The sequence below is a fragment of the Magnolia sinica genome, chromosome 14, assembly GCF_029962835.1.
Source record: "Magnolia sinica isolate HGM2019 chromosome 14, MsV1, whole genome shotgun sequence".
Taxonomy (NCBI): domain Eukaryota; kingdom Viridiplantae; phylum Streptophyta; class Magnoliopsida; order Magnoliales; family Magnoliaceae; genus Magnolia; species Magnolia sinica.
Window position 1 is genome coordinate 3,176,470 of NC_080586.1, and position 13,857 is coordinate 3,190,326.

The 13,857-nt window shown below is 39.3% G+C and overlaps 1 protein-coding gene, 1 non-coding gene and 1 pseudogene across 2 annotated transcripts; 2 read left to right on the plus strand and 1 right to left on the minus strand.

The window, feature by feature from the left end:
- Positions 1–1,137: 1,137 nt before the first annotated feature.
- On the minus strand, positions 1,138–1,210 carry TRNAF-GAA (transfer RNA phenylalanine (anticodon GAA)). Its single transcript has one exon. It is a non-coding gene; the product is annotated as a tRNA-Phe (tRNA).
- A 940-nt stretch (positions 1,211–2,150) lies between these two features.
- LOC131225422 (peroxidase 5-like) lies at positions 2,151–6,237 on the plus strand. Its single transcript, XM_058220953.1, has 2 exons — positions 2,151–2,428; positions 5,318–6,237. The coding sequence occupies exons 1-2, from the start codon at positions 2,219–2,221 to the stop codon at positions 6,143–6,145; spliced, it is 1,038 nt and encodes a 345-aa protein (XP_058076936.1). The 5' UTR covers positions 2,151–2,218; the 3' UTR covers positions 6,146–6,237.
- A 400-nt stretch (positions 6,238–6,637) lies between these two features.
- On the plus strand, positions 6,638–13,536 carry LOC131225962 (peroxidase 5-like; annotated as a pseudogene).
- The last annotated feature ends 321 nt before the right edge of the window (positions 13,537–13,857 follow it).

Consider the following 13,857-nt stretch of genomic DNA (forward strand, 5'->3'; position numbering starts at 1 on the left):
ACGAGAGATAAAATAATAATAATAATAAATTACTAAGGTAGCTTTTATTTAAAAAGTTCTTGTTAGATTATAGTACAAATGCCAAACGAGTCATTATTGTGAATTTATTGTGTAAACTTGAACACAATATTGGACAATCAAGAGTAGTTGACAAAAATAATTAAATAAAAAGAAGGTAAGATGGTCCAGATTGATATAATGTACATTGCTGAGTAATTGGTCATCAACATGGATGATTTATCCAAAGTAATTGATCAAACATAATGGACAGTCCATATTAAGGGAAGAAAACAAAAAATAAAATAAAATATATATGGACATAATAGACGGTCTAGATTGGTTGATCAAAAAAAAAAAAATACAAAACAAAAAAGGAAAAAAAAAAGTTCTGATTAACACAATGGACACTCAACGGCAGTTGGTATAAACACCGACATAATGAACAATCCAGAGTAGTTGATCAAACAAAATGGACAGTCAAGATTAATTGATAAATATATATATATATATATATATATATATATATATATACACACACACACACACGGAAACGCTCACCTGCGAACTAGTTCGTACGTACTACATACGAACTTTTTTGAGAACCCATCATACGTGATGTGGATCCAAAATCTGAACCGTTCATGTGAAGCAGCACCGCGTAAAACCCCTCAGGACCAAGTCTTAATTTGATCTAAAACTTTGGTGGGCCATGAAAAATGAAAACAGTTTCCTCCCTTGATTTGTATTTCTCTTTGCTATGGGGTGAAATTTTGTCACGTCAGGTTTCATTGGATTCCGCATCACATGGACCGTTCAGATTAGACACACATGACACGTGTGCAAAGGTGCGCACGTGCGTAGGTGCGCAGGGGAGCATGACTCATATATATATATATATATATATATATATATATATATATATATATATATATATATATATATATATAATAAATATTGACATAATGGATCATCCATATTAATTTATCAAACATAGTGGAGGGCCCAGACTAATTGATTAAAAAAGTAAATATGGACATCATGGACCGTCCAGATTAGTTGATCAAAAATAAAAATAAAAATAAATATGGGGATCATGGACCGTCCAGATTAATTGGATAAGAAAAAAAAAAGTACTTTTGCGGTGAGCGTGGATCGAACACGCGACCTTCAGATCTTCAGTCTGACGCTCTCCCAACTGAGCTATCCCCGCCATTGATATTCATTTATTTTGGTAAAAAGTAATATAAATTTACATATCTTTTTTGGGCCCTTAATCATGTTTCGTGACATCCACGCCGTCCATCATTTTAGAAATATCATATAGAGAGAAATCTCCAATTCAGGTAAATGAAAAACTCAAATAGGCTACACCAACGGTACACACTGAGAATGGGAACACGCACCATTGAAACCTTCCTGGGGCCCACAGTTTCGTCTGGTTATTCCCTTATTCCTGGTGGGCCTCACCATATGAATAGGTTGGATGGCCCACAGTTTCGTCCATCTTTGATGTTTTCTTGTTGTGTAGGATAAGGGGTTGCAACAACTCTTTTTAGCCACTGATCTACCACTCCAATGGTCAGATCTGTAATACCTACAAGTCAAAAGCCCCCTCGTGCTAACGAGAGTTCAATCTTCGACATAAACGGTTGGTAACTTATATTTTAAAACTAAATAATAATAATTTTATTAGAACATTTGAAAGACTTGACTAGGAATTACACGGGTCTTCATCACAAATGGCCAGGATAGAGGGCCTCATGGTCGTTGATCTCGCACCATACAGAGATGTCCATGAAAATCATCACATTATTAGTACTTTTCCCATAGAAATTTACAAAACCATAGGCTGGTAAGTTGTAAAAATTTTAATTTACAAAACCATAGTCTGGTAAGTTATGAAATTTGATCATCGTATCCGCCGACATCACTACTAAATAAAGACAGAAAGAAAAATAAAAATTAAAAAATTAAAAAAAAAAAAAAAACAAAACAAAAAAAAAACCCTCAAAGGGCCTACAGGAAAATGGCAGTTTTGCAAATACTAATAGACTTCATGGCTTTTAACTAAATGTAATTTTGGTAAAACCTTTCCCTAGTCATTTTGGCAGTACCTCTCTCTCTCTCTCTTCTATAAATTCACCTCTCAACCCATGCAATTTCCAGACAAGACGGTAAATCTAGTATAACAAAGCTTGTGTTATTAGCTTTGATAACAATGTCTGCAACTCTCATGCATTGCATGATCTTGGTGTTGGTGGCCGCATTGTCGACGGTCTGCGGAGACGCCCTGACCGTCGGTTTCTACAACACAACATGCCCGTCGGCTGAGCAAATCGTGCAGCAGGCAGTTGCCAATGCCGTCGCCAACAACTCGGGTCTCGCCGCGGGTCTCATCCGCATGCATTTCCACGATTGCTTCGTAAGGGTATGTATTTTGCACGTCTAATACAATTTAATTCACGTACAACTCTTTCGTATTGAACATCTGATCCGTTCAAGACATGGGCCACACCTTAATGATACTCTAGGCAAAGGCCAGGATGGTTTGCTCATCAGGTTTGGTTAGCTACACCGTCCAAAACTAACTCATTTTATGGGGTTGGCCCACCTTATGGTGTACGCACCTTAAGTTGGTGGGAAAGAGAGCATTGCATTGCATGTGAAAGTTGTAATTTAATATTTCTCTTCAAATGGACTTCTCATTCATACAAAACCCTAAAAGCTTTTTAGTAAATTGCAAACATGGGAAACAGGTTGGCTACGGACCCTGCCACTAGAGTAGTGTTCGGTGCTCTGTGGGCCCCACCGTAATTTATGTGTTTCATCCATGCCGTGCATACATTCTTACAGATCATTTCATGATATGAGCCCAAAAATGAGGTTTATCCAAATATCAGTTGGACCACACGGTGTTGATTGAACGTCCACCATTAAAAACTTCTTGGGGGCCACAAAAGTTTTGGATCAAGCTGATATATATTGTTTCCCTTCATCCAAGTCTGTATGATCTAATCAAGAGGTTAGATTTCAAATAACCATTATAGTGGGCCTAGGAGGTTTTTAATGGTGGACATTCAATTACTACTGTTTTCCCATGGTGTGGTCCACCTGAGATTTAGATATACCTCATTTTTGGGTTATAGCAATAAAATTATCTTTCAAAATGGATGGACGGCGTGGATAAAACATATACATTATGATGTGGTCCACATAGCACCGACTACTAGCCACCTGGATAGTGGCCGCGTCACTAGCCAAACTGCATCCGCAAACATAGGATCATGCATATACAATCATTGTACTAGACAATGGATGGTCATGAGAAAATGGGCCACTGTTCGATGGTTAGGATCATCTGATCGATGTGTCCACGTGTCCAGTACACTCCATTTACACCTTAAGTCGGTGGGAAAAATTAAAGTTGCAGAGGATCATTTATCATGCTTTAATGTCCTTGTGAAATATCTATCAGGCAGGTCGCAGACGTATGAAAACAAAGGATGACGTGAGGAAAACATGCGTCATCTTTTAGACCTTCCATTTTTATTTTTTTATTTTATCGTGCATCTATAAGAACCCATTTGATTTGTGGGGCTAGAAAAGCCGTATAAAGGTTGGATATCCGACTCATCTGCCAGAGGGCGTCCTGCATGCAGAGGTCGTGTATGTGAGGCCAGTGTTGCTAAAATTTATATATATATAAAAGAAATATTGACTGCCTTTGATTGATGAATAAGCTTATTTTTCAACAAGGGGTGTGGGAATATTACAGTGATGTTTCATGAGATCTGGTCCGTCCATCATGTGTTCCCCCTCATGTTCTCTTTAGAGCCCAAAAATCAGGCTGATCCAAAACTCAGGTGGATCATATTACGTAAAATCATGTCTAAAACCTATAAAATGACGTGCTGTGGTCCACCTGATTTTCTGAATGGATTGATTATTTAGATTAACAATTAATCATGGTGGGTCACACATCATGAATGATTGGATTGAATTAAAAAAATGGTGGACCCCACACACAATATGGAAGGTTTAAATGGTGGCCGTTTCCATCCCAACTCTTACCTAGTTGTGATCCACCTATGTTTTAGGTCAGACTGATTCTTTATATTCAAGGGTAAATCGAAGAGGCACACATTTTGGACCGATTGGATTTGATCCCTCTATTACAGTGGGCCCCACACTCCGCATTGTAGAATATGCAGCAGTTGCTGAGGATCCGCCGTCGATTTCAATCGTCTTAAGAACAGGACTGGGCAACTCACGTTGATGCGACCCGGCTCCATTTGATGCGGGGCGCTAGGAAATGGGGGTGGCTCTTCAACCGTACCCATGTTATAGTTGTATGGTGATCCAAACTGTTCAACAAAACCAGCGATCCAGTTGTGATGGACCCCACACACAATTACGTAGACTTAGGGTGCGTTTGGATGCTCAAATAGCAATTCATTCAAATGCAATGACAACCAACATTACAGTTAAAAGGAGTCATGACTTGACAATATTGATATCAATTTTGTCACGACGGTTTGAAAATAATCCAAACATCTCATCTTCCTTGGGCTAGTTTGAATACATGGATTTCATAGGCTGATATAGTCATTATCCACTGACAATTTCCGGGAGTAAAGGAAAGTGAATTTAAAAAAATAGGGTTATATTTAAATAGTTTATATTTATTAAACAACAGTCATCTCATTTATTATGTCAAAAGATTTAAATAATAATATTTTATATAATATGTTCTTTCTTGTCATTATCCTTACTAATTCCTTTGATGTGGTTGGGCTTTGAATATACCTTGAGTTCAAAGTCTTAAAATGAACGGTCAAAACAGATGGATAATGATGAAACACAAATTATAAGGGCCACTGAGCTTTGACACCAATTAGCTAGCTAGTGCCCAGGTCACACGACCAAACCCCATCTGGATGCATCCATAGGTTAATGTAATGATCATCGAGCTATAAATTTCTTACTTACCATTGGAAGCTGGATTTTCAAATAATAGAGTTGCTTTTAAATAACAAGGGAAATGCTTAAATTCATTAAACAATAGTCATTTTATTTATAGCACTAGAGAGTTTAAATGATAGATGGGAATAATAATTTTCTATAGATTTTATGCATTCAAAGAGCTTAATTGTTATGCCAGTGGAAAATAATTTTCATTCTTGCACGATTTTGATTTAAGATTTAAAAAATAAAAAGAACTTTGATTACTTTTCAATGCTTCCAAAAGAGCCCTTAATTAAATTTATATATATTTTTTGAAATGAAATAGCAACATTAAAAAAGATTGCTTTTATAGGGTTGTGATGCATCGGTGCTGATAGACTCAACGGCCAACAACACAGCTGAGAAGGACTCACCGGCCAACAACCCTAGCCTCCGTGGCTTCGAGGTGATTTACGCGGCCAAGGCGGCACTCGAAGCTCAATGCCCAAACACAGTCTCTTGTGCCGACATCGTCGCATTTGCTGCTCGGGACAGTGCTTCTCTCGCTGGGAACATATCATACCAAGTCCCCTCAGGCCGAAGGGATGGTCGAATCTCCAATGTGACTGAGGCTAACATTAATCTCCCATCGCCATTATTCAATGCCAGCCAACTAGTGGCCAACTTCGCAGCCAAGAACTTAACAGCTGAGGAAATGGTTATACTTTCTGGGGCCCACTCCATAGGTGTGGCCCACTGTGCCACATTCACTAATAGGCTCTACAACTTCAGTGGCACTGGTATACCAGATCCAACCCTTAGTTCGTCCTACGCCGAGCTCCTCCAATGCAAGTGCCCGTCGAATAGCACCCTAACAGATCCAATCGTCGTCGCACTAGACATCATTACACCTATCATTCTCGATAACAAGTATTACGTGGGGCTTGTTAACAACTTGGGACTCTTGACGTCGGATCACGCTCTTGTGACCAATACTTCGCTGGCAGCGGTAGTGAATGAAAGTGTAAATAATCCGAGCGGGTGGGCCTCAAAATTCGCGCAAGCAATGGTGAAGATGGGCAATATTGAGGTTTTGGAAGGCACCCAAGGGGAGATCAGAAGGAATTGTAGTGTAGTGAATAGTGCCAGTTCCAGCTCTCTCATCAAGACATTGCTTGGGTATGATCTTGCTAGTAGCTAAGTGCAATACATGATGAAGGAATGTATTTGAATAAAGGCTGGATGTAGATCAATCGATCGAATATGGATGAATCTAAGCCATTTATCTTTATCGTAATTGCAATTATTGTCAGGATTACTAGTATAAAGAGTGTGCTTAGCTTGTTCGATTGTCCACTCGGTTTCTATTTTGGCTCATATTTCTCTAAGTGATTGTCCCCAAGGATGGTACCATGAGTTCCTGCCAATATGATTCATAGATTGGACATCAGTACCGTGAAAACAGTAGGCCCTACCATGAAGATCACCATTCTTGAAAATTAGGCTGATTGGCTCACTAGGTGGGCCACACTTATATGGTGAGCCAAATTATGAGTTGTCCATTGTTTTGAATGGTGGGGCCTACGTGATAGTGGGCCAGACTGATTTTTTTAGTGGGTGATCATCTTCAAAAGAAGGTACGGTGTCACAAGGTTGGAAATTATTCCAATTGGATCGATGTGTATTAATTATAATGGCTGGATTTGACTGTGTCATGTACGGCTGTCATAAATACCCCACACCAAATCTTTGGAAGTTGTTTGAATCAGATAGTATTACATAGCCATACCAAATCCTATCACATGGAAATTCCGGGTGACTGATGTATAGCGGGTCACAGACAATTTCATGGCTAAGATGGATCAGAAAAGGCATGGCCGACAGCAGAAGTGGTTTGGACTGTCGGACTTTAGATTGAGCGTATCTCAAAGTCCGGAATAAGCTATCGGGCGTAAAATATATGATTTTGAGGTAGAACAAGCTACTTTAACCAACCAACCCTGTTATGCTGGGTTACACAAACTGGATTTGCGAAATACCCCTAGATCCACGGTCGTTTTCCTATTTTAATTACGTTTTTACTATAAATAATAAGTTTGGGTTGCGCCCAACATGAAAAGAGCTTAGAATAATTAGGAAAATAGCTTGGTAAAGCTAAATAGGACACTTACTATTTTTGACTAGAAACCTTACGCACTAGTAGACATCATGACCGTGTATAAATAGTAATTTTACTATTTATAGTAAGTTGCGAATTCTATGAGTTTTGCTTGTAGTTTGTTTCTGATTTCTCTCTCATTGCTTGATATCTCTATTTAAAGAGTTGTGAACTCATTTATTTCATTCATTAATCAATTTTGAATTTTGTAGAATTTATTTTCTATTTTGATTACTTTCTTTATCATGGATTCGAGAAGCCTTTGTGGGGAATCTAGAGAAGTCTCATGGATTTAGTACAGTTATCCTCCTAAGGAACACAGTGCTCGACCTCATCACGTTCATCCCTGCGTGAGTGACCAACCTGTATGCAATCTACTTATATAAGAAAACTCTCTACAAATGAATATGGAATGTTCAACCTGATATGGTGGGATTTAATTGAACCATATGCCACTATCATAGCGTCTGCCTTGAAAGTTGTTTGGTCCAATAAATGCTCGACCTGCCCTAGCTTTGACGGTGGCTTATGACCCAATCAAATCATGATAGATAAGATCAGGATGCTTAAACGATCTTAACCATGTATAAATCATCATCATCATCATCATGGTTGCCACCTCAGCCATCATCATAGCCTATTTTGATAAGTGGAATGGAAAGATTTTGAGTGAAGTCATGTTCATGAGGGGGTGCACCTGATGAACAGCCTAGATCTTGCACGTGTACGTACCACCCGGTGAAGACTCATGCGAAAATCCTTCACATTTCTTCTTGCAAATGATCTCAGAGACGCAACAGACCGAGTTGGTATAGTGCCCGGCCTGCAACCTAAAGACCTGAGACCTGGGTCTGATCCTGGCCCATCAGTGAGCTAAGATCCTGAGTGCATCAGCAAATCAATTTTCATACACGTGGCTTGCATATCATTGATCCGGACTGTTCATCTATTGTACCCTACATTGGATAGGTCATGCATGCGCCCAAAATCACACAAGTCAGATGATTCTAGACAATATTTAGAGGTTGTTTGCTCATTGAAAATGGGCCGTTGGTTATACCTTCTCTTCATGTTCCTCCAACCGGTAGCTGGTATCACCCGACCAGTTGTACTTTTGTGATAGACTTATCCTCCGTACGTCCCAATGGATGAATGGTTCAGATCTCGTACACGTGGTGGAACAACTATGCTAATCTAGAGTCGGCTGCTTCATAATAATTTTATATATTTTATAATTAATTAAATTAAAAGAAACAATTAAGACTTAAAAACACAATTTATTAGTCTGCTGCCGGACCCAGTTGCCTTCAAGTGGGGCCTACGTTCTGTGATCTAAACCTTCGATCAGCCACGCCATAATCACATGGTCAAGACATGCATGAAAATTGGTGCCCCGCTCAAATTAATCATTCAAGAGGGAGACGAGCCAGTTAAATCAATTACGTAATCTCAGGCGATCATTCAAGAGGGAGACGAGCCAGTTAAATCAATTACGTAATCTCAGGCGATCATTCAAGAGCAGACACTCATTTTCTTATCTTCATTATCACTCGATGGGTATGTATGAAGTATGTGACGCAGGGATGAGTGTGATGAGGTCAATCACCGTCTTTCTCAAGAGGATAGCTACTCCGAATTCATGGATCTTCTCATGGACTCTTCACATACCTGGAATCCACGGGAAAAAAAAGAAAAAGAAAATAGAAAACATAAATATTGCACATTGAAAGGAAAACACAAATATCAGCTTCATCATAACTTTTGTTGGTCCCAATAAGTATTTAATTGTAGCCTTTTGATCCCTACTATGTGGTCTACTTAAGCCTTAAACTGCTTCATTTTTGGACTTATACCCTAAACCCTAATTGGCAAAGTGGATGGACATCGTGGATAAAAACCCATACATCATGGTGAGCCCCATGGAGCCCTTGCTTAGACCAAGTCTATCCAGGCAGGGCAATTGGTTATTTGCTTCCCTTTTATTAGTTAGATGCCATGATGCAGGACATGAAGCAAGCATGTGCATATTATGATTGGATCGGAAGAAGTTCAAGAAGAAAATCAATAAAATTTAGTAAAAGTTCGATTGATTTATGGTCAATCGAGGCAGATTAATCAAGCCAATCGATCAATCGATGGATAGAAATTCCATCATAGGTTCATACGTATACAATTATTGTACTAAACAATGGACAGTCTATTAGGGGCTTTACACAAAACTTTAGGATCTACCCTCCCAAAAATACTAGAATTATGAGATAATAAAGCAATGAAATAAATCAAATCACAAACCACACGACATAAGAGATTTTTACGTGAAAAACTCTCAAAAAGGTAAAAGCCACGGGACCTCGTTCAGATCAACAATCCACTATGAAGTAGAACATTACAACCGATCACAAGCACACCTCGCTTGGATAAAACCTTCTTCACTCATGCAGGAGTGGATAAACAATATGAGAATAAAAGAAAAATGGAGAGATCTCACTGATCACGAGGACGTAGAAGCGCTGAGATGTTGATTGCACAGTAGATTACCTCCATGAGTATAACCTCCCTTCCACAAGCTTCATCTCTCTCTTTCTCTTTCTCTTTCTCTCTCTCTCTCTCTCACCTTTGATAGCCCTAAACCCTTTAGCAAACCCTTACAAAGCTTTAGAAAACCCTCTTACATTACCTAGAAAAGCCCTAAGTACCCAATTTATAGTTAAGGCAACTCCCTTTCGCACCTCTTGCGAAACCGCCTCAGATTTCCGCAGTCTGCATAAGATCCGGACTCGAATCTGTGTAACCTCGACTGGTCGAGCCGAGTCCTCGATCGGTCGAGCGGCCCACTTGATTGGTCGAGTACTTCGGAGAAAACACATCAGATGGTCGCTGGACTTTGAGTCGAGCCCCACTCAACAGGTCAAGCGCCACCCATGACTGATCGAGCAGCCTACTTGACCGATCGAGCAGTGCAGTGAAATACTCCGAATTTTCAACCCGCTGTACTGTCTCTCCCCTGAACTGAGGAGGAAAACCCCAGCAGTCATGAGAAAATGAGCCACTGTTCGATGGATAGGATCATCTGAACGATGTGTTCGATGGATAGGATCATCTGATCGATGCGTACACATGTCCAGTACAATCCATTTGTACCTTAAGTAGGTGGGAAAAAGGTGTATAAGATCATTTATCATGCTTTAATGTCATTCTGAAATATCTATCAGTTAGGTCGCACACGTATGCAAATGGCCGACGTGAGGAAAACATGCCCCAGCTTTTAGACCGTCCATTTTATTTTTCTTCGTGCATCTGTAACCCATTTGATTTGTGGGGCTAGAAAACCCATACAAAGATTAGATATCCGACTCATGTGCCAGAGGATTGCATGCAGAGGTCGTGTGTGTGGGGTCATTGCTGCTAAAATTAATATAAATAAAAAAGAAATATTTACTGCCGTTGATGGATGAATAAGCTTATTCTACTGTGTGGGAATGACAGTGATGTTTCATGAGATCTGGTCCGTCCATCATGTGGTCCCCCTCATGTTATATTTGAATCCTAAAAATGAGGCTGATCCAAAACTCAGGTGAATCATATTACGTAAAATCATGCCTAAAATCTATAAAATGACATGTTGTGGTCCACCTGAGTTTCTGAATGGATTGATTCTTTAGAGTAACGATTAATCATGGTGGGTCACATCTCGTGAATGATTGGATTGAGTATAAAAAACATGGTGGACCCCACACTCAATATGGAAGGTTTAAATGGTGGTTGTTTCCATCCGAACTCTTTCCTATTTGTGATCCACCTATGAATCACACATGCAAAGAGGACGAGCCACCATATGGGTAAACTATAATTGGAGTGTAGCCCTTAATTGAGTAGACGTTCTTGCTTCAAATTGACATATTTCTTCAGTCAGATACGTTTTTCTATCCTGTAATTATCATCCACGTAAAGTCAAATCAAGCCTACTTCTAACCAAACTTCTTATAGAGTTGGGGTGCGTTTGGATGCTCAATTGAATCAAATAGCAATTCATTCATGTCATAATAAACCAAATGCAATGACCAGCGACGTTACAATGAAAAGGACGCTCATGATTTGACAATATGATATCAATTTTCTCAGAGGGTTTGAAAATCATCCAAACATCTATTTTCCCTGGGCTTGTTTGAATACAGTGACTTCATAGGCTGATATAATCATTATCCATTGACAATTTTTCTGCTCATAACAGGAAAGTGAATTTTAAAAAATTGAATTATATTTAAATAATTTAAATTTATTAAACAATAGTCACCTCATATCTGATATAATTTAAATGGTACATGAGAGTAATAATATAATTATATATATATATATATATATATATATATATATATATAAAATCTATGTATTCAAACAACTTATATCTTATCATTATCCCCACTATTTCCTCTTGTGTGATCCACTTGAGTTTTGGATTTGCCTCATGTTTGAACTCATGTCCTATAATGAGTTGCCAAAAGATAAAATACATACAATGAAGCCACATAGCTTTGACACCAACTAGCTAGCTAGTGATCAGGTTACTAGCCAAACCCCATCCTGATACATGGAATCCATAGGTTAAGGTAATGATTATCTGGTGATAAATTTCTTATTTGTCATTAGAAGCTGGATTTTTTTTAATAAAAAAATAAAATAATAATAATAATAATAATAAATAGTTGCATTTAAATAGCAATTGAAATGCTTAAATTCATTAAACAATAGTCATTTCATTTCTAACACTAAATTAAATTTAAATAATGTATGAGAATAATAGTTTACTACAGATTTCATGCATTCAAAGAGGTTAACTATCTTGCCAATGGAAATGAATTTTTATTATTGCATGAATTTGATTTAAAAATTTTAAAATAAAAAAAAATTCAATTACTTTTCGACGCTTCCGAATGAGCCCTTAATTAAATTTATATTTTGAAATGAAATAGCGACAATAAAAAAGATTGCTTCTATAGGGTTGTGATGCTTCGGTGCTGATAGACTCAACGGTTAAAAATGCAGCTGAGAAGGACTCATCAGCCAACAACCCTAGCCTCTGTGGCTTCGAGGTGATTAACGCAGCCAAGGCCGCATTCGAAGCACAATGCCCAAACACTGTCTCATGTGCCGACATCATCACATTCGCTGCTCGAGATAGTGCTTCCCTCGCCGGGAACATATCGTACCGAGTCCCCTCAGGCCGAAGGGATGGTCGAATCTTCACTATAGCTGAGGCTAACATTAATCTCCCACCGCCATCCTTCAATGCCACCCAACTAGTTGCCAACTTCACGGCGAAGAACTTAACAGCTGAGGACATGGTTATACTTTCTGGGGGGCACACTCCATAGATGTAGCCCAATGTGCTACATTCACTGATAGGCTCTACAACATCAGTGGCACTGGTAGACCAGATCCAACCCTTAGTTCATCCAATGTCGAGCTCCTCCAATGCAAGTGCCCATTAAATAGCAGCCTAACAGATCCAATCTTTGCTACACTAAACATCATTACACCTATCGTTCTCGATAACAAGTATTACGTGGGCGGCCTTATTAACAATTTGGGACTCTTGATATCGGATCACGCTCTTGTGACCTATACTTTGCTAGCAGTGATAGTGAATGAAAGTGCAAATAATTAGAGCGGGTTTAGGGGTGTACATCGGGCCGAACCAGGTCGAACTGGGCTCAACCCGGCCCGGCTTGGTCACCAGCCAAACCAGTCCGAACCCGGCCCGGCTTGGTCAGCAATCGAGCGAGTTCGGGCCAGTTTTAGACCCACAATTTGGACGGCCATAATTTTTTGACTCTGCTCCAACTACTCCATGGGAAAGGCTTTAACAGGTAACTTGAACGGCCTTAATTTTTAGGGAGGACTTTTGTCATAGATTTTTGGGACTTTGGTCCATCTATAAAGGGACCCACAATTTGGACGGCCTGGATTGCTATAAATGGTTATGGTAACTGGGTAAGAATTTAGGAATATATATATATATATATATATGAAGAGTGTGCTTAGCTTGTACAATCCATAGATAGGCCAAGTCGGGTTTCGGGCTGAGTCAGGCCGAACTCAGTTTCGGACCGAAGAAAATGGCCCGTCCCGACCCGAACTCAGTTGCGGGTCGAGCTGAGTCAAGTGAGTTAATCGTGCTAGCCTAGTTTGTGTACAACCCTAAGTGGAATGTTTGCAAAATTTGCGCAAGCAATGGTGAAGATGGGCAATATTGAGGTTTTGGAGGGCAACCAAGGTGAGATCAGAAGGAATTGTAGTGTAGTGAATAGTGCCAGTTCCTGCTCTCTCATCAAGACATTGCTTGGGTATGATCTTGCTAGCAGCTGAGTGCAATACATGATGAAGAAATGTATCTCAATAAAGGCTGGATTTAGATCAATCGAAATGAATCTAAGCCGTTTATCTTTATTGTGATTGCAATTACCGTTAGGATTACTGGTATGAAGAGTGTGCTTAGCTTGTACAATTGTCCACTCGGTTTCTATTTTGACTCATATTTCTCTAAGTGATTGTCCCAAGGATGGTACCATGAGTTCCTGCCAATATGATAATATATTGGACATCAGTACCGTGAAAACAGTAGGCCCTACCATGAAGATCACCATTCTTGAAAATCAAGCTGATCGGCTCACTAGATGGGCCACACTTGTATGGTGAGCAAAATTATGAGTTGTCCATTATTTCAAATGGTGGGGCTTACGTGATAGTGGGCCAGG

What these genes read in the sequence shown, in the direction of transcription:
- LOC131225422 (XM_058220953.1), top strand. Translation starts at nt 2,219, where the DNA reads ATGTCTGCAACTCTCATGCATTGCATGATCTTGGTGTTGGTGGCCGCA. An exon ending in TCCACGATTGCTTCGTAAGG is followed by an intron (nt 2,429 to 5,317) that starts GTATGTATTTTG and finishes TTGCTTTTATAG; the next exon opens with GGTTGTGATGCATCGGTGCT.